Below are 23,168 nucleotides of genomic sequence, written 5' to 3' on the forward strand. Positions count from 1 at the left end.
GTCCCAGGACTCATTCCCTGACTGGCCGGCCAGGACTGCCACCGGTCCTGAGCTGGCAGCTGTGGGCAAGGGGGAATCCTTATCCTCAGGAGTGGGCCAGGGCCAAGTAGGTACTCCCAAAGATATCAGGCTTCACCTGGATCTGTGCTTTGGGCTCTGGGGTTGGGATGACATAACCTCACAAGCTCCCACAGCCTCTGGGATGGCACTGGCTCTGCCCTGTGTTATGGACCAGGTGAGTCCTCAGGACACGGGGGTTCCTGCCAGCACTCAGCAGCGACACTGAGGGGAATGGGGCCCGAGGTTTGGGACATCTAGGGAGCTAGATGTTGCCCCCAGCCCATATGGGTATCTCCCATGGCTCCCTTCCTCAAGACAGATACCTGCTGGGGCACCTGGGTGGCTTAGTCGGTTGAGCGTCCGACTCTCAGTTTCAGTTCAGGTCGTGATCTCATGGGTCATGGGAGGGAGCCCTATGACCTTGGGTTCCATGCTCAGCAGGGAGTCTGCTTGAAGATTCTCTCCCTCTGCCCCTCTCCCCACTCACATGTTCCTGCTCTCCCTCTCTCTCTCAAATACATAAATCTTAAAAAAAGAAAAGGATACCTGCTCTCCCAGAGGCCAGACAGCCAAGAGCTCTGTCCCACTTTGCCTGTGCCCCACAGCTGCGGGGAGCTATCTGGAGGCAGGACCAGGAGCTGGCTCCGTCTAGTTTCACTTTCACTTTCACTTCCCCTGAAATGACAGAGCAGCCAGGAAGAAGGCGGTGAGCAGTAGCGTCCTTCACTCCCAGAAACCTGGTGCCTCTTCGAGCTAGCTGCAGTGGGGCACTGGCCTCTGCTGGCCCAGCCCGCCCCGCAGCGACCCTCTCTGTAAGCGCTGCAGCCTGCCATCCCGCCACCGGCCTGAGAATGGATGTCCTGGAGACCGCCAAGTGGCTGGATAAGGAGCTGTACTCACGGCAGCTGTGAGGCCTGAGGTGGGGACGGAGGGGGGTGGCCTTCTGACTTCTGGCCTCCGACTGCCTACCTTCTTATTCCCCCTCCGCAGGTATGTGCTGGACCTGCCGGCCATGCAGAGGATTCGGGGAGCCAAGGTCCTGCTATCAGGCCTTCAGGGTCTAGGGGCTGAGGTGGCCAAAAACTTGGTCCTGATGGGTGTGGGCAGCCTCACGCTGCACGATCCCCAGCCCACCTGTTGGTCTGACCTGGCTGCCCAGGTGAGGGTCGTGGGGCAGGGGGTGCTACAGGTTCCCAGGCCAGGGTGGGGGTGGCGCCCGAGAGAAATCTCCTTGCTCAAGGCAGAGTGGGTCTCTGTCTAGTTTTTCCTCTCAGAGAAGGACTTGGCTAGAAGCAGGGCTGAGGCATCTCAAGAATTTGTGGCTCAGCTCAACGGAGCCGTCCAGGTGTGTGTGCACACAGGTGACATCACCAAGGAGCTGCTGCTGGACTTCCAGGTACCCTCCCTGCCCCACTCTCCAGGTGAGCCCCGTCCCCTCCTCTAGCCCCGAGCCGAGCAGTGGTTCTGGCCCTGCTAACCGCGGGGTCCACCCAGGTGGTGGTGCTGACTGCCTCGAAGCTGGAGGAGCAGCTGAAGGTGGGCGCTGTATGCCGCGAGCTCGGAATCTGCTTTCTGGTGGCCGATACCCGGGGCCTTGTGGGGTGAGAGAGACTACCTGCCTAACTTGCCACCTCACAAGTGCCAGCCGGTTCCAGGGCTGTCCCGAGCTCCAGGCTTGCTCCCATGCCCCTCGCCCCACCCCGGGCCTGTCCTAGCATCCCCTCCCGATGGTAGTCCCCAGTCCCACCCCTCTGCTTCCTCCACCCCGGTCTCCAGACCTGCTCCAGTAAATCCCTCAAACTCCAGCTCCCAAGCCTCTCCCAGCATTCCTTCCCCAGTGCGGGGGCCCTGTGGGCTGGGCCTAGTGTCTCCCACCCTTCACCACTGGGCCGGCTCAGGGACCCCTCCCACCCTGCGGCAGGCAGCTGTTCTGTGACTTCGGAGAGGACTTCACCGTGCGGGACCCCACAGAGGCAGAACCTCTGACAGCGGCCATCCAGCACATTTCCCAGGTGGGTGCTGAAGTGTGGGTGCTCAGCTGCTAACCAAGGAGGGCACCCCTGAACCAAGCCACTTCTTCTCCAGGGCTCCCCTGGAATTCTCACTCTGAGAAAAGAAGCCGATGGCCACCACTTCCGCGATGGGGATCTGGTGACTTTCTCAGGCATTGAGGGCATGGTTGAGCTCAATGGCTGTGATCCCCGGGCTATCCGCGTGCAGGGTAAGCCAACCCACTTCAATCCAGCCTCAGCCCCCCAGCCCCCACTCAGGGCATCCGCAGCCTGGTCCTTGGGGATAGGTTCTCCCTCCACCTTCCTCAGTGTGGTCAAGGACACAGACGCAAGACAGGGTCGAGTATGAAGAACAATTCAGGTTCAGAGGTCATACTGACAGGCTGGATCTCCCCTAGAGGACGGAACCTTGGAGATTGGAGACACAGCAACTTTCTCCCGTTACTTGCGTGGTGGGGCTGTCACTGAGGTCAAGAGACCTGTGACTGTGAGCCATGTGAGTGCAAGTGCAGCCGAGATGGGGGAGCTTGGGAGCCTCACGGGGCCCTGGGGGTCTGAACCTGAGCCTGAGCTGAGTGCTGTTGCAGAAGCCCCTGGATGTAGCCCTGCTCCAGCCCCGTGTGGTGGCCCCGAGCCCCGAGGCAGTGCTCCGCGCCCACTGCCTGCACCAGGCCTTCCGTGCGCTGCACCAGTTCCAGCACCTCCACGGCCGCCCGCCCCAGCGTTGGGATCCTGTGAGTGCCCCGTTGCTTCTTCCCCGAGCCTCCGTCTTATTGGGGTCCCACCCGCCAGGAAGCAGCAGTGATTATCTCACAGGCCCGAGTTGTAATCCCAGAGGCAGTTTCCCACTTCCATAAAGGAAATGATAGCGCTGTCTCTGGACCAGAGACCGGGTCCCTGAAAGTACCAGGCGCAAAGCCTGGGGACCCCGGCCACCTCCTCACCCCTCAGTTCTGGGCTGAAGTCTCCAACCACGTTGGCAAAGCCTCCACGGGCATTGTCTAGGCGTCCTCTGGCGGGGCTGCGCAGTCTGGCAGCTGGTTTGGGCCTTCACACTCAGGCCCTGCTTCTTCTTCTGTGGAAATGGGGGGATGGCTGCGTGAAGGGTTTGAGTGGGGGATGGAGCTCAGGCTGGGGCTGCCGTGCCCACAGAGTTCCACTCCACAGGATGATGCAGAGATGGTGGTGGACCTGGCCCGGTCCCTGAAACCACTGAAGGGGGCAGAAGGAGAGCCCCTGGAAAAGCAGCTGGATGAGGCCCTAGTGCGGACAGTCGCCCTGAGCAGTGCTGGTGTCTTGAGCCCCATGGCAGCCATGCTGGGTGCAGTGGCTGCCCAGGAAGTGCTGAAGGTGGGCAGAGGCACAGGCAGGATGAGACCGGGAAGGGTGTGGAGATCAGTGTGGGTGCCAGACGGTGCCCAGTACCCGACAGCAGCCGTGGTGGCTTCACCAGTCTCGTGAAGCCCAGCCAGGATCCAAGGCGGCTTGGAGCTGGCAGGAGTCCCTACACTGAAGTTCTGGCCTCTAGGCAATCTCTGGGAAGTTCATGCCCCTGGACCAGTGGCTTTACTTCGATGCCCTCGATTGCCTTCCAGAAGATGGGAAGTTCCTTTCCACACCGGAGGACTGTGCCCAGGTAAGAACCTGGGGTAGGGGTGCAAGCCTTCTCCAAACTCAGGACCAGGGAGGGAACAGGAAGAACGGTCCAGAGATCCTGACCTGGAAAAGTTAGTGTAAGAGGGAAGAGACACAGCACAGGCCATCACTGACCCCTGTCTGTGTCCCCTAGAAATGTTGCCGCTATGATGGGCAAATTGCAGTGTTTGGGGCTGGTTTTCAGAGGAAGCTGAGCCGGCAGCACTACCTCCTGGTGAGCTTGGTGGTCCAGCTGGGAGATGTCTGTGGGAGGGCCAGGCCAGGCCCTCCGGCTAAGGCTGCTCCTGCTGGCAGGTGGGTGCTGGTGCTATTGGCTGTGAGCTGCTCAAAGGCTTTGCCCTAGTGGGCCTGGGGACCGCGGCCGGCAGGGGTGTGACTGTTGCTGACATGGACCACATAGAGCGCTCCAATCTCAGCCGTCAGTTCCTCTTCAGGACACAGGACATCGGTGTGAGTGCTGGCCCCTACGCACATCTTGCCTCCTGAACTGTTGTTCCAGAGTGCCCACCACCCACCCCCGGCATCTTCCTGTTCTCTTCTCAGAGGCCCAAGGCGGAGGTGGCTGCAGAGGCCACTCACCGCCTGAACTCAGACTTGAAGGTGACCCCACTCACCTACCCACTGGATCCCACGACAGAGCACATCTACGATGACGATTTCTTCTCCCGTGTGGATGGTGTGGCTGCTGCCCTGGACAGTTTCCAGGCCCGTGAGTGCTTGACCTTGAAACTCAGCCCCTTATTCGAGGCAGTGCCAGCCCCACTCCTGACCCTCTGCCCCCTTGCTAGGCCACTATGTGGCTGCTCGCTGCACCCACTATCTGAAGCCACTGCTGGAGGCGGGGACACAGGGCACCTCGGGCCATGCTTCAGTGTTCGTGCCACATGTGACCGAGGCCTACACAGCCCCTGCCTCGGGTTTAGCTCCTGAGGATGCTGCCTACCCTGTCTGCACCCTACGGCACTTCCCCAGCACAGTCGAGCACACCTTGCAGGTAGGAAGCTCCCCAGGGACCCCTACGCCACCCAGCTCCGTCCTTAGCTGCAGACCTGTTCCCCACCTGACACCTCATGGTTCGTCTCTCCCCTGCAGTGGGCCCGGGATGAGTTTGACGGGCTCTTCCGTCTGTCTGCTGAGACCATCAACCGCCACCAGCAGTAAGGCCACCAAGAGGGGTGGATGGGAGTCCAGAGCCCCAGCACCGGAGTCTTCAGGGCTCAGCCTCAGACCTCCTCCTCTCTCTGCAGGGTGCTCACTTCTCTGGCAGAAGCAGATGGGCCACAGGTGCTGACCCTGCTGCAGGAGGTGCTGGGCGTGCTGAGAGAGCGTCCACGGACCTGGCAAGACTGTGTGGCGTGGGCCCTCGGCCACTGGCAGCGACGTTTCCATTATGACATCAAGCAGCTGCTGAGCCGTTTCCCACCTGATAAAGTGGGTGTCTAGGGGTCAGGAGGCTGAGGGTTCAAGGGGACCAGACTGAGCCCAACAGCCTCCGTTTCCCTAGGTGCTGGAGGATGGAACTCTTTTCTGGTCGGGTCCCAAACAGTGTCCCCAGCCCTTGGAGTTTGATGCCAGCCAAGTGAGTGGGGTCCCTTGGGAACCCAAGGTGGGGATGTGACCCCTCAGAGCAGAGGTGGGCGCCTCTGCATTCTGCAGAGAGGCACAGGTGCTGAGGGGGAGTGCCACGTTTGTGCACGTACCGGCGTCCACATGTGAGACGGGGCAGGCGCTCCAACAGCTCCACAAACAGGCGGTGACCCCCACGCACCTGTACGTGTTCACGCACACCCATGCCTCCGCCCGTGCTCTTGTCTGACTGCAGGACACGCACCTCCTCTACGTGCTCACGGCTGCTAACCTGTATGCCCGGATGCACAGGCTGCCTGGCTCACGGGACCAGACGGCACTCAGGGAACTAGTGAAGTTGCTGCCGTTGCCCAGGCCCCAGCCCTTGGCCCCCATCTTTCCTAATGACCTGGAGCTAGCTGGGGCTTCTGCTGAGTTTGGTGAGGTCCCTGGCTCTGCCACCCCCCCCCCCACCAAGCTGCCATCCAAAGGCCTGGCCCTGTCCTCAGCCTATGCTACAGAAGGAAGTTGGGGCCTGGGGGCCCTGCCGCCAATCCACTCACTCACAGGCCCTCTGAGCTTGCTTCTTTCGAGGTTTGGGCTCATCCTCTAGCCCCTCAGTAGGCCCTCTCCCTGCTGCCCACACCCCTACACCCCTGTTCCCTTGGCAGATTCTCAGCAAAAACCCCACCCCAAACCATGCGCCCTGGAGAGTACCCAGCTGTGGTCGCCAGGTGAGGACAGAGTTCGCAGGTGCACGCACGGATGCATGCGCGTGCACGCACACAAGCCGGGCTCGGGCTGCCGGAGAGACTGCAGCGTCAAGCCCGGGATCTGTCTGACCGCAGTCGGTTTAGGCTTAGGAGAGACCAAGAATAGGCACCAGGCTCCAGGGAGAGGGCAGAAGGTGGGGGTTAAGAACTACCCGACACCCCCTTCCTCTGCCAGGCCCTGAGCAACTGAAGAAACTGCACCAAATGCTGGAGGTCTGGAGCGGGAGCCCTCCTCTGGAGCCCCTGAAGTTTGAGAAGGTGGGAGCCCAAGCAGGGGTGAGGGGCAAGCTGGGGAGGTTGTTAGGGAAGGTCAAGAGCTAAGAAGGTGGGGCGTCTGGGTGGCTCAGTCGTTGAGCCTCTGCCTTCGGCTCAGGTCATGATCCCAGGATCCTGGGATCGAGCCCCGCATCAGGCTCCTTGCTCAGCGGGAAGCCTGCTTCTCCCTCTCCCACTCCCCCTGCTTGTGTTCCCTCTCTTGCTGTCTCACTCACTGTCAAATAAATAAATAAAATCTTTAAAAAAAAAAAAAAGAGCTAAGAAGGTGGCTTTGGAGTTCCCTTGGCCTGAATGCTCCTACCAGCAGGAATCCCAAAGCAGATCACCTTCCCTGAGCCTCAGCTTCCTTATCTGATAAGTGGGACAGATGTCAGCATCCGCCCCCAGCCGAATTGTGGGAAGACCTGTGCCGGGACACACGGTGAGCCATGGTGAGGGATTCCGGGGCTGTGTTAACACTACTGGGACTTGGGCCTCACAGGACAATGATAGCAGCTTCCATATGGATTTTGTGGCAGCGGCAGCAAGCCTGCGTGCTCAGAACTATGGGATCCCCCCTGCCAACCGCAACCAGGTAACTGTGCCCCTTGGGGCTCAGGCCTGGAGGTGGGGGTCAAACCCTAGCCCCACCCCTCAGGCCCAGACCAAATCTGTCCTTGGCAGAGCAAGCGAATTGTGGGCCAGATTATCCCAGCCATTGTTACCACCACAGCAGCTGTGGCGGGCCTGGTGGGCCTGGAGCTGTACAAAGTGGTGGGCGGGCCACGGCCCCTCGGTGCCTTTCGCCACAGCTACCTGCATCTGGCTGAAAACCGCTTCAACCGCTGGGTGCCTCGCGCCCCAGCCAACCAGAAGGTGAGCCCTTGACACCCCACCAGGCCTGGGCTTTTCCTGTCCCTACCAAAACAGGCTCTACTCTGGCTTTGGGTTCACACCAGAATCCAGACTCTGGGGGAGTCCTTAAGACTCCCTCCAGCCTCCTTCCTGCTGTGAAGCCAGACTGGGACCTGTCAGACACAGGAAGCAGCCATCAGCCGCCCCCACCCCTCACCCCTCCCCTGCCCTGGGTCTGGGGGTTGCTGCAGCTTTAACTCATTAGTGGAGCCAGACATCCCTCACAGCCTCCTCCTTCCAGTAAAGCCCCTAAGGGGGAGGTGGTAGGGAGGGGAGAGTAGACCCCTAGCCCCAAACAGAGCCTAACTTCCGCCTGCACGGCATGGGGACCCTGGCCCACCCCCTCCAAGCTGCATTAAAGGGCACTGAGCTCAGCACAGCGGGTGGGGATGTGGGCATTCGTTCTTGCGTGTGAGTGCACAGGGGTCTGGGCATCCCTGGCTTGTACATCTGTGTGCCAGATGGGAGCACAGGGCTCTTCACTGTGGGCGTGCATGGGTGTGTGTGTGAGTACACATGCAGGCGTTCCTGGCCGTGTGTGTGTGTGTGTGTGTGTGTGTGTGTGTGTTCCTTCGAGTGCAGGGCTGTGAATGCCCCTGGCTGTGTGCCCAGGCTCGGCAGTAGTTGGCATTTTCTTGGGGCACAGGAAAGGGGGTGGAGAGAATGCCCTCACCAGGGGAGAGGGGAGAGGTCATGGGCCAGCATTGGGCTTTTGCTGAGCAGGCCTGGGGTCCCTCAGGGCACAGAACACAGAGCCCCTTTGTGAAGGGCCTCTCCTCCAGCTAGGACATAAGCTGCCTTTGTCTATGGTGGAGGGGGAGGGGGCAAGGGAGGATTCCCCCCAACTCACCTCTAGCCTCATCTCAGCTTGACCCCACTGTGCTTTTTGGGGGAGCTGTCAGCATCCCCTTCCTGGCCCCCGGCTGCCTGCCACCCTCAGCTCCAGGCCCTAGAACCCCAAGACTCTTGAAATAGGGAAGGCAAGGGGACAGGAGGAAGAGGTCTATGTAGACTGTGTCCCTGCTGGGGTCTCTCAGCCAGTGGGGCCCTAGTGGTCATTGTGCCCCCTCATCCTCTGTGCCCACATAGTCCAACGCCCTGGTAATACAGGATGAGGGGGCAGGATGTACCCCCCAGCTCCCAGCCTTGCATTTGAGGATCGAGCAGCTTTATCGGTGACTGCAGCGGTCCTGCTCCTGCTTCCTCAGGAAGCTTCGCACCCCCTCCACACACACACATACAACCAGCCTGTGTGATGGATTGCCTGTTTCCCTGTGCGGGGGCCCCATAGCCCCATTTCCTGTGCTGGCCCCAGCATAGCCAGGGAGGGTGCTGAGACTCTGGGCCCAGATCCCACCTTCCAACCCCACCCCCCTGGCTTCTGTTTCCTGCCTCTAGTCCAGCTCCTCCTCTAGGAAAGGGGCCATCAGCTGCTGGTAATGGATAGGGGGAGGGTGGGTGCGAGAAGCTTCTTACTGCGCCCTCCCTCCAGTTAGATCACCTGACGTGGACCTGGACCTGTTGGGACCGCCTGAAGGTGCCTGCTGGGCAGCCAGAGATGACCCTGGAGTTACTGCTGGCCCATCTCCAGGTGAGCCCCGTTCCTCCCTGCCTTCAGGCCTGGCCCCCCGGCCTAGCTGGCACCTGACCTATCTCTCTCTAGGAACAATTTGGGCTGAGGGTGAAGATGCTGCTGCATGGAAAGGCCCGGCTCTACTCAGCACGATGGTCGCCTGAAAAGCAGGCCCAGCACCTGGCCCTCAGGTGAGCCCACGCCTGACTGTAGCCAGGACTTGTTCTGTTCCTAGAGGTTGGAGTTGGGAGACATGAACTCTTTCCTCTTCCCCACCCTGTTTGGGCCCCTCACACCCTCCTGAGGCTTTCTTTTGCCAAATGGAGGCAGCAAATGGGCTGGGGGTGGGGTGAGGACCGAAAACCTGAGGAGGGGCCTCCCAGCTGCCTGCTTGGCCAGCCCCATCAGCTCCTCCACACCCTGCTAAGCCCCCCTTTCACAGCCCGCTCTCAGGGGACTCGCAGCTTCCTGCCTCCTGCCCGCCCTGCCTGCTGCTCCTAAAATACTTTCAGATGTTTCCTGTCTTGAGCTGCTCGTGCTCCTGGCTTAGGCTCCTTGTGGCCATCAGCACCCTGTGGTCCATGCCCGGTCACTCTGCCTACCACTGCTCACTTAGCCAATCACCCCCACCCCTTCCCCGCCGTACCACCAGGGTGACGAAACTGGTGCAGCAGGTGACAGGCCGGAAGCCTAAGCCAGGGCAGCGGGCGCTGGTGCTGGAGCTCAGCTGTGAGGGTGAGGAGGACGACACCACTTTTCCACCCCTGCACTACGAGCTGTGTGACAAGACAGCAGCCCTGTCACCTGGCTCTACGGAGCCTTGCATCCTGAGTCCACAGTAGGCACTCAATAAATGCTTGTTGAAGGAGGGCGTAAGTGGAGATGGATGATGAAACACGGGGCAGCGAGGCACAGGGCGTGTGACATGGATGTGACGGGGACCCCTGAAGGGGGAGAAAAGGCTCTTTAGATTTGCCTGCCTGGGCTGTGCCTCAAAGGGCTGGGGCCACCTCCTAGAGCCTCAGGGGTATGGAACCAAGATAGTCCAGAGAAAGGCCTTTATTGTCCCAGGCTGGAGGGCAGGGTCAGAGGTAGCTGACGTCATTGCAGATGATGGGCTGGCGGCTGCGGCAGCTCATAAGGGCTGCAAAGCGTGAGACATCTGCAGGGAGTTCGGGTTCCGGGCGAGGTGGGCACGATAGTCTCTTTCCCGCCATAGCCGCCCTGCGTGCCCTGGCCAGCTGGCGCCGCAGCTGCTCAGAGAGCCCAAGCAAGAACTGAGGGGGCCGAGCACGGGCACGGGGCCCACCTCCATCGTCCCCCTCACCCGCTGCCTCTGGCAGCTCCATCCAGTTGTGCACCAAGTCAGCAAAGCAGTTGTCCCCTAGCACTAGGGGCTGGCGACTGCGACCTCTGTTCAGCAGGGCTGCTGTCCAGTCCTCAGCTTCCAGCCCCCGCCAATGCTCCAGGCAGGCATCTGGGGTAGACTTGGGCCGAGGTCGGTGGGCAGGTGGTGCACTGGCCACAGGAGCTCTGCTGGGCAGGGGAATGCCACTGGCCGAGAGGCGCTGTCTATGCCGGGGCCATGCTGGGGGTGCCGGGTGCTGGCGTACAGGCAGCTCTTCCTCTCTCCATGTGCTGCCTGACACTTCAGAGAAGCCAGAGTCCCAGTCCAGGGCATGCTCCCTGGGGCTTCCCAAGACAGCACCCTTGTCTCCTATCACCACACCTTCCTCCTCCTCTTCCACACAGCAGACTGAGTCCTCTTCCAAGGCATCTGAGGCCCTGAGTCGGTGGCTAAGCGGAACACGTGGACCGGGTTTGGGGGGTGGTGGAAGGGGGCCAGACATGGGTGGTGAGCCTGTGTCCCGGCCGCACAGCTGTGGAGGAAGAGAGGGCCCAGGTTGGAGGGGGTAGTGCGTGTCCCCCCTGCCTGCCTGGCCAGACCAGTCCCAAAACAGAAGGCCCAGGAGGGCTGGATAGGCCTGCAGGCCTGGGCAGCAAGCCTCCAGCGGGCACGGGGCCGGCATGGGAGCGCTGGCACACGTAGCTCGTGTGGCTCCCATCAGCCGACCTGGTGGCAGTCCGGCAGGCTGCAGCACGCAGAGCTGGGCAAGTCGGTACCCGCCACCAGGGCGGGAGGCAGGGTTGCGGGCCTGCCTGCATCGGGAAGTAGGTCCTGTTTGGGGGTGGGGGAGCATCCCTGCTTCCTGAGGGATTCAGCTCCCCAAAGCTCACAGTCTCTTTCAGAGAAAGAGCACTTGCCAGGTGGGGGGTAGAGGAAGGAGGTACAGGTCAGTCTGGGGTAGAAGGCATTCATACTAGCGCCAGCACTTCTTTAGTCCCTCGCAGCCCCTTGATCCGCCCCAAAAGAAGTTTCTCCCCGCCAACTCCCTCCGCCACCCCGGCAGCAAGGCCAGCTGGGCGGCTGTTACTTGATGCCCAGCGCAGTTCCCAACGGTCCGAAACCCGATGCGGGCCATCTGGGCCATCTGCGCCGCCCCGCCCCCATCCTGCCTCGGATGGGCACTCGGGGCGGCCCCCTACCCGTGTGTCGTTCGGACCGGACGGCAGCTGGGCACCCCACACGCGTCCTCACAAGCCACACCCGCTCCCAAGCCTCACCAGTTCCCAGCGGAGCTGGCCCAGGAAGCTGTCAAGCCGAGCGCTGTGCATGCCCTTGCCGGAGCCCCCGCCAGGCCTGCCAGTTCCTCTTCGAACTCCAGCGCGAGCGGCGCGGAGAGGGCCCCGCGGGCGGGCCAGCGGCGCACCGGCCCTCCGCCTGGCTCCGCCGCTCCTAGCTGGCCGCAGCTCCCGCCGCCGCCGCCGCCCCAACATCTGGCAGCCGCGCCCCGCCCCTGGTGCGGCAGCCAATGGGGCCGGGGCGGGGCCACCTCGGCCCCGCCCCTCGGCCCGGCCGAGTGGGTGGGTGAGCCTTTCGCCGGCTCCCCACTTCTCTCCTGCTCTGGAGGGAGGGGCGGGGCTGTAGCTGGAAGCCGGGCGGGTCCCGCCTGGGACTCCCCCACACCCTGGGCGGTTCGCTGCGTGACCCAAGACAAGGCGATTCCCCGCGGTAGCCTCCGCTTCCCCGTTTTTCCCGGGATAGGACTGCAGTCCCTCCCGCAGAGGCTCCGGGAGAGCGCGGATCCCCCGGCCACACCCACGTGCGGGCAGAGCGCCCCCAACCGTCGGACCTAGCAGTGCTGTGGCCCTCTCCGGGCCCGACCCACTGAATCCGTTCCTGGAAGGGCCTCGACAAACCCTGGAAATGATGGGTCCGGCCCCTCTGAGGACTCCGGGAGCACCCGACCTCGCGGGGGCACAGGAGAGGGGCTTCAGCCAAGGCCCAGCCCACGCCCTTTCCGCCCCGCGTCTGGCAGAGCAAGGCAGGGCCGCCCTCTAGTGGGCAGCGCGGGGTTAGCCGTGATTACCTCGGCGACACCCGCATTCCCTCTTCCCGCAGCACAAGCCAACCTAGACTGAGCGCAGGGGGTTAGGGCGTCACTCTCTGTCCAGAATGGTCAGAGCCCATTCCTGGAGGCCACCCTGGAGGTTCCAGGATACAGTCTAACTTGAGACAGAGAAGTCAGTAGACAAAAAAATAGCGGGAATGAGGGTGGACTGGGAGAAGGGACTCATAGAGGAGGCAGCATTCTGTATGGGATCTGAATGAGCGATCATGGGAGATCAAGAAGGGTATTCTAGGGGGGCCTGAGTGGTTCAGCAGATTAAGTGTCTGACTCTTGATTTCAGCTCAGGTCATGATCTCAGGGTGGTGAGATGGAGCCCCGGGTTGGGCTCCAGGCTGAGCTTGGAGTCTGCTTAAGATTCTTTCTCTGCCTCTGCTCCCTCCCACCCCATGCTCTCTCTCTCAAAAAAAGAAAACAAAAAGAGGGGTATTCTAGGCAGAAGCATCAGCCAGTTAAAGGCCCTGAGAAGAGAGGAGTTGCACAGGGCTTAACATAAAGAAGGCCCGGGTGTCTAGACGGTGGTAGTTGGGGGAAGGAGGTCAGCAAAACCAGCCTCCTAGCAGCCCTAGAAAGAAGTATAGGGTTTTGTTCATGGTGTGATGGGGAGCACTGGGCTTTTGAGCAGGGAATGACCTGGGCTGGCTCCTGTTTAGGTAATCCCAGCTGCTTTAGGAGAACCACTCTGTAATCAGAGTGAAGGCTCCTGCCCTCATCCACCAAGGGCTGGGAGGGCCTGGGCCTGGGTAGGGCCAGGGCAAAGGGGGGGGGGTGACTTTGGGGTATGTTTTGGAGCTAAGATCAAGCCTTGCTGATGCATGAATATGAGTAGAGAAAGAGGAGCATCCAGCATGACTCCTAGATATCTGGCCTGAACAATTGGTTGGATGGAATTGCCGTGACTTGATCCAGGAAAGAGACTGGAGAAGAACGGGTTTGGGGAGGAAAACCAAATGATTATTTGTGGACATGCGACCAACGCAGAGTCAGCCCCTGGGTGTGTGACTCTGGAATCTGGGAGAGAGATCAGCACTGGATCTGGAAGGCAAAACGAGTGGATGGTATTTAAGGCCATGGGCTTGGATGTGTTGGGGGAGGTGAGTGTAGACAGAGGAGGGCAGCAGTCAGGATTGAACCCTGGAAGAGTCCTCTTGGTGGCGGTAGGGAAGCAGGACCAGCAAAGGGGCTAAGCAGGAGCAGCCAGGGAGGTGGGAGGAAACTGAGAGTGCGGGCCCGTAGGAGCCAAGGGGGCAAGTGTCAAATACTGCTGAGGAGGTAAGATTGGACAATGAACTGAATTTAGCAGTATGCAGGTCTCTAGGACTCTGACAAGGGCAGTTTCACAAAGAGAGGGACACGTTTGATGATAGTGGGCAGAAGAGAGAGAGATGAACTAGAAAGAACAAGTATGGACAACTTTTTATAAAAATTGACTTATAACATAAATACAACAAATGGACAACTCTCAAAAGTACAGCTCAATGAATGTTAAAATCCATAGACACTTGTACACTTGCATCCAGACCAAGATACAGACTATCCCCAGCTACTCCGGGAGGATACTTTGTGCCCCCTCCCATTGATATCCCCAAAGATAACCACTATTTTGATTTACATCACCAAGGATTCTTTTTCTATTGGAATGTAGGCAACTTTTAAGAGGTTTTGTTGATGGCCGGGCTTAGATTTGTGGGCAGATAACATTCTAATGGTGAGAGGGGGTGAGCTCGGTGGGGCAGCAAGTCCCTAACCCAGTTTTTCTGAGTGCTGTGCTTGTCTCTCCAAAGACTGCATGACCAAGACTGACTTCCCTGAGCCTCAGTTTCCCTACCTGAAGCTTGATCCTTTCCCCCTCACATTTCCTTTGGGTTTTAGTAATGAACGGGAGAATTCACTGGAAGCAGTAAAACTTGGGGTAGTCCAGGCCTCTTAATGCCTGTCTGGCGTCTAGAGCTCAAGTCACCAGGGGTGGGCGGGGCTAGGATCCGGGAGGCCCGCCTGCCCAGCTGTGTTTAAGCAACTGACCTGGCAACAGGGTGGGCCTGACCAACACGTCTGGTCTTCCGGAGTTGCCTCTGCTGTCTGTATCTTCAGGTCACCATGGCCGTGCTCAGGCCCCCCGCGCTTCTGCTTGCTCTGGTTGTCTCTGGTGAGGAGCCGGTGGGTGGGGGACCTCCAGTTCTCATGCCCCGACACACTCCACGGTGGAGTGGAATTGTGGCTCTTCTCAGATAAGCTACCATGCAGGGCAGGGGCTGTGGGAGAGCCAGGGAAGGGCAAAGATCTAACTCCCTGACCCTCACTCCTTATCGCGGCTGCTTCTTCCTCAACCAAGTCCTCACTCCCACTCTGTTCAAAGAGCTGAGCCATGGTTGGATGTGGGGGACAAGGAAGAGTTTTGGCAGTTTGGCCCCAAGATGCAACCGGGCCCTGAGGCCGAAGGGCTTGTGTGTGGGGGGGCCTCCAGCCCGAATTGTCTCTTCCTCACAGAACTCCACTGCCTGCCCTGGTTCATAAATATCTCGGAGAGCCAGGGACCTGGCAGCGTCCTTCAGTCCTTCTCCTTCAACTGCACTTCTCACAAGCCCACTCTGGAGCTGGTCCGTGTGAAGCCATCCACCACCTTCTTCAACCTACCCAGCCTGAGCAGGAGGCAGCAGGTCTACGTGGGCACGGTAGGGTCATGGGCACAGATGGGAACCATGGGGGGACAAGGGCAGGCCCTCAATTCACCAGGCCAGAGGTTGTGTAGGGGGACGGAGCACCTAGAGTCCCCCATGGCACTGTCCATCTGCCGCAGGTGACCTTAAGCAGCTCGGCCCGGCTGGACGCCCTAGCAGTGAACCACTATGAACTGCAGCTGCGGCTCACATGTGGTAAACACGTGACGGAGGGACCACTCTATGTGGATGTGCACCGGGACCCTGACTATAGCCCGTGTGCTGGCCGATTTGCCAGCCCAGGTGAGGCCAGGGGCAGCAGACGGGGGCGGGCAGGCATGGGCTGAACAAAGCCTCCCTGACTTCCCCTCTGGCTAGCTGGGGAAATCATTCAGGTTCGGGAAACAGTCACACCTGGGGCCCAGCTGTACACTCTGCTGCTCCCAGGCCTGGAACCCCAGCGTGCCCAGGTGAGCCCAGCACACAGGCAGTGGAGGGGACAGGATGGGGGAGGCGCATGGGGAAACCAAGCCTGGCCCCTCCTTGGCCCCGCTCCTCTCTGGCCAAACACAGACTGCAGAGGGACCCTTTGCGTGATGCATGTTCTTGGAGAGAGCCACTGAGGGCTGCTCACCCCCAATGACCATGGCTGTTCCTACAAGGACATCTCAGGGGCTTGTGTTCTTTCAGGTTCTCCTTTGTGTTCTGAATGCTTCATGAAAATTCTGTATTATTTTGTAATCCAAAAAAAGAAATGTTGTTAAAAAAATACAAAATAATTTATTTAAAAGCAGAAAAGAAAAAAAAAATAAAAGCAGAAAAGATTGAGGACCAGGGCCAGGGTTCAGGGTGGAATTCGGGGAGCCACCCTGGGGCAGGGAATGGGAGAGTTCGGGGTGGGCAGGTACCAGCTGGGGTGTTGGGGGATTTTGACAGGGATGCTTGGGGCACTGGGGGCTAGGGCTGGGGCCTCCAGCATCTCTGTCCTGTCAGATAAGCATCAACAGTACCCAGGACCCTCCATACTTCCCTGGACCTTTCTCCATCAATGGGCAAGGTTGGCTGTTAGCACCATCCCAGGGCCTCAAAGGCCAGGCTAAAAAGGTGAGCTTGACTTGGGACCTGGGGATACGTATGGATGGGGCATGCGATGGACAGAGCCACCACTTCCGGGAGGTTTGTCTGTTCTTGCCCTCCTAGATTTTGCTGCCCTGCTCAGACGTAGCCCACATCCGTACCTGTTGCCACATGCTGGCTGTTCTCCTACGTTGGCCTGGTTCTGTGCTGGGTTCTGGAGTTCCGTAAAGAAAAGGGATCCCTGGCTCTGGGAGCTCCCAGTGACTTTAATAGAACTGAGAGTGTTCAGAGCAGTCACACAGGAAGAGAAAGTTCTGGATAAAGTGGCTAGTACAGTCTGGAGGACGTTAGAGAAGTTTCTCCTTTAAAACTTCCATGTCTTAATGATTGGCTCTTAGCAACTCTAAGATGATGTCACATTGTGAATGACTCAGATATCACACTTTTTTGAGCTGTTTGCATCCTAAAAGAAGAATTTATGGCCCCAAAGAATGGGACTCAAAGGAGTACCTGTCAGCAGAGTGACGGGTCACGGGGTGGCGTGAGGGTTGGGGCTCCTTGTCCACGGAGGGCCTGAGGCAGGGGGTGCCTATTTGGGGGAAGACTAGGCACAGACCTACAGTAGACACACTCATCCGCTTCCTGCTCTGTGTGCACCGCAGGTCTTCCAGCTTCAGATCTTGGTGACCTTTGGCCAAAATCGAAGCTGCCATAGGATGCTGAAGGTGAAAGTTTTACCTGCTCCCTCCAGTCAGATCTCCTTCCTGTAAGGCTCCCCTGCCCTGGGTACAGTGGGAATTAGGAGTAAGGTTAAGGTGTGGGGCTGCTGGGGTGTCCCCCTCTAGCTCCTGTAATGAGGGAACTCCTGGGGGAGGACCTGTGGAGAGGGCCAGGGGTGGCATGAGGGGGCATGAGCTAGTGCCCCCAATTTCGGTCCAGGGGGCAGGCCCCGAATATCACCGTCCCGGAGGACCTGGCCCCTGGCAGTAAGGTGGTTCAGGTTCGAGCCCGGGGGTTCAACGTGCGCTACGAAATCGTCTCCCCAGTGCCCTGCCCGCTGTTCTCCATCGGACGTGGTGAGGGGAACTGGGGTGGGGGGTGAGAAATGCCTCTGCGGCTGGTCCAGAGTGACCCGCGCTACCTCCTCGCCCTCCTGAGAAACGAGGCTGGAGCCGAGGCAGACGGGGGCGAGGTGGCATTTGGAGGCCCGGCTAGAATTAGAGGCGAGCCTCGAGCCTCGGAGGAGGAGGAGACGGGGGGGCCAGGCTCAGCGCCCTCCAGCTGCGGGGGATACGGTGGGAGGATGAGGACCGGATGGAGCTGGGGGCGGGGCTAAACTCAGCATCCCCCACCCCTACCCCGCCCAGAAGACGGCGTGATCCGCACCACCGCGCCCCTGGAGTTGGCGCAGGCCCGGGGCGCGGCGGTCACTAGGCTGCAGGTGAAGGCCTATGAGCGGCTCATGCCGTGGGCCGGCGTTGACCTCGATCTCACGGTGAACGTGCGTTCGGTCAACCGCTGGCCCCCGCGCTGCCTCCCAGCGATGCTGGTGTGAGTACAGGAATCTTCCCTAAGCTATTGGGGCGATGGCGGTGGCTCGTGGGCCTGTTTGACTCGTGCGCTGCCGCCCGCGCTCTGCTCCCAGGACTGAAATCCCCGAGACCACGCCGGTGGGCACGGTGCTGAACACCTTCACCTGCGCTGATCCGGACTCTCCCGGCTCCGCCCTCGACTACGAGCTGCGGTTTCACAGCCCCCCTGGCCCAGCTAGCCTCTGCCTTCGAGACAGGGCCTTGGAGGTACCCAGTCCCTGCCTCCAGACCCATGTGCGGGGTGCTCGGGACAGGATGGTGGAGGGTTGGGGGGCAAGGGTCCGTGGGAGCTGAGACCACGGCGGTGAAGGAGATGGTGGTGAAGTCAATCTGCTTTGTAGTCCAGAAAACAGAGGCTCGGGGTTGACTATGTGTGGATGCCCTGACCTGCTGCAGCCCAGTGTGGCTCTAGGCTCTCCCAGGGCTTGGCTCGGCCTCACTCTGTGGCCCCTCTGGCCAGGTGAACGCCACACTGGACTGTGACACTCCTGGGGTCTGCTTTCAACATGCAGCGTCCATCCTGGTGCTCGATGGTGGTCAGCCCCTCATGACCAGTGAGTGACCATACCCAGGCCTGGACATTCAGGACAGGGCTGTTCTGTACCCCTCTCCCTATCCTCCCACCTCTGCTCCCACAGAAACCAATAGGGCGGGGTTGACTCCATGTCAGACTCCTAGGGTGGGGCATTCTCTCTCCTTGACACCTACTACCCCCCCCCACCAATAAGGAACGGCTATTGCTCTTCCTTCCTCTAGACCCACTCCCTCCTTAGACCCCCAGGGCAGGGCCGTGGCTCCCTCCTTAGACCCCAGGGAAGGGCTGGGCGCTGCAGGCCAGCTCCTTGACTGCCAAATGGCCTCCAGCTGAGGTGCCAGTACTGGTGATGGTGACACCCGTCAATGAGTTCTCCCCAGCCTGTGTCCCGCACACATTCCGGATCCGGGAGGATGCAGGGCCCTACACCCTGCTGGGCTCTGTGGTGGGCACGGACAAGGATTACCCGCACAACAGCATTGAGTACTACGTCGCCAGTGGGCCCACCGCCTTCTCTGTGGACCGTCTCAGCGGTATTCCCACCCCAGGGCTGGGATGGAGGGGTGGAACCAGAGTTGACTCTGAAGGCTGAGGCTGTGGGCCCCTCATCTAGGGGAGGTGCACCTCCTGGGATCTTTGGACTATGAGTTGCAGACATTGTACAAGCTCACTGTCCTACTGACTGACCATGGCCAAGACCAGGACCCCACCCACCGCCGCTCTGGCTCCTGCACCATTACCATTGAGGTTGAGGTAATTGAGCCCCAAGTCCTTGGAAAAAATTGGAAAGTGTTCATCTTCCTCTGGCATTCTACTTTTCTACCCTGGGCTTAAGTTTCCTACATCAGTTGGCTGGAGGGAAGTGGTGTCTCATTACGGAAACCCTTGGAAACTGTTTCCTGACACCGAGGCTCTGGCTGTGGTTGGGGGAGACTGAGGGGCTGGCTTGGGGATTTGGGGTGACCTGGCTACCTTCCTGCAGGATGTGAACGACTATGCCCCCGAGTGTCAGCCCCCATTTCAGGAACTCACTGTCTACGCTCCCCTGGGCCGTAGTGTGGAGGTGACCAAGGTGTCATGCTGGGTGCCTCAGGAGCCACAGCGTCTGGCCTTCTCCTACAGCATCGTGGGAGGTGAGGGCCGTGGGGGCCACCAGGCTGTTGGGGAAGGAGCAGGCCGAGGCCAGCAGTGGTTCCCTTCCTCTGCCACTCTGCTTTCAGGGAATAGTCAGAGCCGATTCAGCCTGCGAGGACCCATCCTGGTGCACGACAACATCATGTTGGGGCCCCCCTGGCCAGAGCAGCCCCGTACTTATGAGCTGTTGATCCGGGTGGCTGATGCAGGTCCCTCCATCCCCCACCTCAGCACCACAGCCACTGTCATTGTGCATCTCGTTCCCTGGAGCACCAGCACAGTGGCCACCCGCACCCACAGAGCCACAGTGAGGGGGGCCTTGGGACCTTGGGAGGTGGGGAGAGAGGATCTTGAAGGGCGGGGAGACCCAGTTTTCCAGACGGACCGATGGGGGAAGGCACTCCAGAGGGAGCCATTGAGTGTTAAGAGCTTAGCAATTCAGAAGAGCAATTCTGGGGTGTGGGGTGGCCCAACTCTTGGAGGGGTTTGAAGGCTGCATGATCAGGGCATTTTGGCAGGGCTGTGGCCCCCATTTCAGGTGCCTTCAATGATGACACCCCTGCTTGTGACAGACATGGAGGCTTTCTGGCAGCCGGAACCCTGGTTTGTGGTGGTGCTGACTGTGACCAGTGCGCTCTTTCTCTTGGCTCTGGGCTGGCTCTTCGGCAGACTCTTCCAGGGGTAGGATTCCTATCCCTCTGCTCTCTGCCTCGCCCCAGCCCACTAATGGACCCCATCTGAGATAGGTGGTTTCACCAAGATTTGATGACAGCGCCCAAGCTGATGTGCAGACAAACTGCTAGTAACGGGGGCTGCTCTCCAGAGATTGTCAGGTTAGAGGCAGAGAGGCCCTGGGAGGAAGTTGTCTCCCTTTATTGGCAGAGCCTGGTTTTGGGCTGGGGTGGGTGTGGATGAGGCCAGTGCTTGAGACTCAGAGTTTGTCATGCATTGGGCATTTATCCCTATTTCTGACCCGAACCTTCCACTTCAAACCCGATCTGCCCCTAAGAGTGAGTTTTTTGTTTTGTTTTGTTTTATTTTGTTTTGTTTTTTGTGGGCACAGGCCTGAATCCAGGGGAAGGTGGGGCTAACGCTGTGGGCATTGCATACAGACATCGGCTATCGCCAGTATCGAGGGGCAGGTAAATGGTGCCTGTTCCCAGAGCCAGCAGGTCTGCTGCCCTCACTGATCTGTCCCTCCTCCTGGCATTTTAGGTTGGCCCAGATGCTACAGACACCAAGCAAACCAGCCCAGGCTCTGCTACTAAACAGGTCAGCCTCCTTTGCACACCTCTATACCTGAGGGTCTGTTTCTTAAACTCAGCCTGGGACCAAGAGCCTTATCCTGTATTCCTGCTCTTACTTTGCCCTAGTATCCGGGGACCTGAGGAGTCCATTGAGGGGTTCATGGAGGCACCGAGGATGGAGATGCCCCAGACACCCAGCAGTGTCATGAGCCTGGTATGCTAACCTACCAGCTTGTACAGTGGGCACTGAGGCTGCTTTAGATACTCCCCTGTCAAGCCCGCCTCCTGTGGCTGGCCAGCCCCATCAGGGTGGAGGAGGCAGGTGGACTCCGGACCCCTTTGGGAGCAGACCTCCAGCTGCTCCCTGGGGGCAGGGCTTGACTCATTGCCCCTCTCATTCTTCCCGTCAGCGGCACTTTGATGGCAGAGCGCAGGACTCCCGTGAGTCCCCCTCTTCCCAAACCACTCTCCACCTGGGTCCACTTTCTCTCCTTAACCCACCTTAGCAACTCCTTTTACCACCAGGCATCCACTATCCACTTTTTCCCTGAATGGGGTCTGTTCTCACCCCTATTCACCTTTCAGCCAATGTTTCTCAAACACCTGTTGGACCAGAAGGTGACTCAGACCTGGTCTGGTTTTTGCCTATGGCAGAAAGGGTGGTGAGGGGAGAGGCCCTCAGATATTCCATTGTCATCAGTGATTTATGGCAGAGTAATCAGGCACTGGGCTTAGAGGGGCTGGTGGCCAGTTTGCGGGAATCAAGGATGCTTCCTGTGCATTTGAGCCAGACCTCACAGGATTGCCGAGAAAAGAGGGTGGGGAAGGGTTGGATCAAGCAGAAGGAGGGTCTCACCAAGGGTTCTGGAATGTCTTCCCCTACCGTTAAGGGAAGGAGGCTGTTCTGCTGAGGTCGGCATTGCCGTCTTTCCCTCCTATTCACCTGAGCTCAGGTACAGGCAGAGATTACCTGTTCAACACGCTCACAGGAGCCCGGCGCTGGCTCTGAGGCCGAGAAGCTGCTTCACTATGTATGGAATTTCTTCTTCGCATGATCACGGGCTGAGTCTTCAAGTTGATTCAATAATAAACAAAATTACAAATGGAAGAGTCCCAGCCTTGAAACCCACCTGTGGGAGAAGCTCCAAGGTCTGTGCTTCCGAGTTGGAGAGTGCCTTGCCTTCTGGGAACCCTCTAGGGAGTAGTAAGATTATTTTTCTTTTGAGAAGGCATTGTATGATGCTCTGACTGACTGTGATTAATGCAGAGGTAAGAGGCTGTTGTCCTCATTAGTGACATAGGAGGCCTCCAATCAGCCTGTCCCTTCAGAGACTACCTACTTTAGTGGATGGCGAGGGCAGAGGAGCTTCCTTTTCCCACTGAACAGAGGATATTGTCGCTGCTTGAAGGCCCTCACCAACCTCCAGTGCGGTTTGCAGACTGCGTGGAGGTTTTCTTGGGAAGGATCTGAACTTTTGCACTGAGGTGAGAGTTGGTGCAAACTTGAGAACCCTGTGGCAAGGATGGCCACGGAGGGATTGATGATAGCCCCCTTCTGACGGAATATTCCAATTTATTCGTGACTTGTTTCTTCTGGTTTCTTGGCCCTCAGCCCTCCCAAAGCTGAGCCGGGTTGAGCTGTTGCACACAGCCGGGTGGCCTGCAGTAACCCGCAGGCGCGCAGGTGCTGTGGGACGCAGTGCTAGCTCTCTCCCCTTGCCCGGCCTGGAATCAGGTCTCAGGTGACTGCCAGCTCTCCAAGAGGACCTGCTCTCTGGGTAGAGGCTACCTTTACTGAGATTTCCCTAAGTTCTTTCAATCTTCTTCCCTCTGCCAAGTCTGTGGACCTGAACCCTCTCAGGGCAATGGAGGACCTCCCTTCCTAAGCCAGTTATGGTGTCCCAGTTCAGGGAAGAAGCTGAGTGCCTTCTGTAGGAAACACTCGCTTCAAAAACTGAGGGTGTTATAGGTGGCCCTAGGGACAGCAACCTGGTAGCAGGCTGTTACTGGAAGTGGTTACAGGCAGACTTTCCTGAGTGCTCACCCTGGTGTAAGGGCTCCCTTGTTATCCTCGTTTTATAGATGGGGCAACTAAGGCTCAAAAGTCACATAACTAGCTAGTTCTGGCCCTTGATGTGGTTCCAGGCTGTGTGATTGCATTTGAGCTCCTAACCCTGAAACCAAGGCCAGGGTTAGGTGCTCTGTATGGGGAACAAGGGATAACCGTTTTCCTAGGACTCACAGTCAGCCTCTGAGATAGAGCATGACAGTCCAGGGCAAAAGCAGTGTCAACGTACTCAAGACAAGATGCTCTAGGGCAGGAAGAGGAGTTTCTGTTGTGTGCCAGGGCTTGTGCTGGGCACTGAACTCAAGGCAGAGGATAAACGTGGGCAGTGGGCCAGGGAATGCTCGGAGTTAGCACACATGGCTGCACCTCGCCACTGATGAGAGGCAAAGCTGGGGAAGCCGTTGGTAAGGGGGTATTATGCTTTGAAATCAGTAGGAGGAGGTAGGAGATCAGGTGCCTCCATTTCCAGAGGCGGCGTGACCTTGGCCAGGCCTCCCCCTCTGCGCCTCAGTTTCCTCACCAGTGAACCTAGACAACAAGCCCGCCCTTTCAGGGTGGGTGACAAAAAAAAAAAAAAA

At 59.0% G+C, this 23,168-nt stretch overlaps 3 protein-coding genes across 3 annotated transcripts; 2 read left to right on the forward strand and 1 right to left on the reverse strand.

Annotated features, from left to right (window-relative positions):
• The first annotated feature begins 753 nt into the window (after positions 1–753).
• On the forward strand, positions 754–9,679 carry UBA7 (ubiquitin like modifier activating enzyme 7). Its single transcript, XM_008703774.2, has 24 exons — positions 754–967; positions 1,051–1,219; positions 1,322–1,456; positions 1,555–1,661; positions 1,982–2,072; positions 2,146–2,281; positions 2,471–2,568; positions 2,660–2,806; positions 3,240–3,422; positions 3,601–3,708; positions 3,862–3,942; positions 4,023–4,178; positions 4,272–4,437; positions 4,517–4,722; positions 4,821–4,885; positions 4,976–5,159; positions 5,233–5,307; positions 5,551–5,734; positions 6,243–6,325; positions 6,825–6,917; positions 7,007–7,198; positions 8,730–8,828; positions 8,901–9,001; positions 9,463–9,679. Exons 1-24 carry the CDS (start codon positions 912–914, stop codon positions 9,650–9,652), a joined length of 3,105 nt encoding a protein of 1,034 aa, XP_008701996.1. The 5' UTR covers positions 754–911; the 3' UTR covers positions 9,653–9,679.
• A 175-nt stretch (positions 9,680–9,854) lies between these two features.
• On the reverse strand, positions 9,855–11,642 carry INKA1 (inka box actin regulator 1). The gene is made up of 2 exons (XM_040628796.1): positions 11,436–11,642; positions 9,855–10,690 (listed from the first exon to the last, which is right to left on the reverse strand). Exons 1-2 carry the CDS (start codon positions 11,484–11,486, stop codon positions 9,896–9,898), a joined length of 846 nt encoding a protein of 281 aa, XP_040484730.1. The 5' UTR covers positions 11,487–11,642; the 3' UTR covers positions 9,855–9,895.
• A 1,693-nt stretch (positions 11,643–13,335) lies between these two features.
• On the forward strand, positions 13,336–22,530 carry CDHR4 (cadherin related family member 4). Its single transcript, XM_040628237.1, has 20 exons — positions 13,336–13,374; positions 14,372–14,426; positions 14,768–14,952; positions 15,078–15,240; positions 15,316–15,407; positions 15,931–16,041; positions 16,677–16,780; positions 16,954–17,090; positions 17,382–17,565; positions 17,660–17,813; positions 18,067–18,160; positions 18,471–18,674; positions 18,755–18,894; positions 19,124–19,274; positions 19,362–19,582; positions 19,814–19,956; positions 20,491–20,547; positions 20,649–20,736; positions 20,933–20,963; positions 21,476–22,530. The coding sequence occupies exons 1-20, from the start codon at positions 13,336–13,338 to the stop codon at positions 21,529–21,531; spliced, it is 2,409 nt and encodes an 802-aa protein (XP_040484171.1). The 3' UTR covers positions 21,532–22,530.
• Positions 22,531–23,168: the final 638 nt, after the last annotated feature.

This window comes from Ursus maritimus, unplaced genomic scaffold (assembly GCF_017311325.1).
Source record: "Ursus maritimus isolate PB19 unplaced genomic scaffold, ASM1731132v1 scaffold_14, whole genome shotgun sequence".
NCBI classification, from domain to species: domain Eukaryota; kingdom Metazoa; phylum Chordata; class Mammalia; order Carnivora; family Ursidae; genus Ursus; species Ursus maritimus.

Coding starts and splice junctions, on each gene's coding strand:
- UBA7 (XM_008703774.2), top strand. CDS start 912: ATGGATGTCCTGGAGACCGCCAAGTGGCTGGATAAGGAGCTGTACTCA. Junction 3,709..3,861: donor CACCGGAGGACTGTGCCCAG/GTAAGAACCTGG, acceptor TGTGTCCCCTAG/AAATGTTGCCGCTATGATGG. Junction 4,886..4,975: donor ACCATCAACCGCCACCAGCA/GTAAGGCCACCA, acceptor CTCTCTCTGCAG/GGTGCTCACTTCTCTGGCAG.
- INKA1 (XM_040628796.1), bottom strand. CDS start 11,486: ATGCACAGCGCTCGGCTTGACAGCTTCCTGGGCCAGCTCCGCTGGGAA. Junction 10,691..11,435: donor GCCAGCTCCGCTGGGAACTG/GTGAGGCTTGGG, acceptor CTTCCTCCACAG/CTGTGCGGCCGGGACACAGG.
- CDHR4 (XM_040628237.1), top strand. CDS start 13,336: ATGGTATTTAAGGCCATGGGCTTGGATGTGTTGGGGGAG. Junction 17,091..17,381: donor GCTGTTCTCCATCGGACGTG/GTGAGGGGAACT, acceptor TACCCCGCCCAG/AAGACGGCGTGATCCGCACC. Junction 20,737..20,932: donor CCAGCAGTGTCATGAGCCTG/GTATGCTAACCT, acceptor TCTTCCCGTCAG/CGGCACTTTGATGGCAGAGC.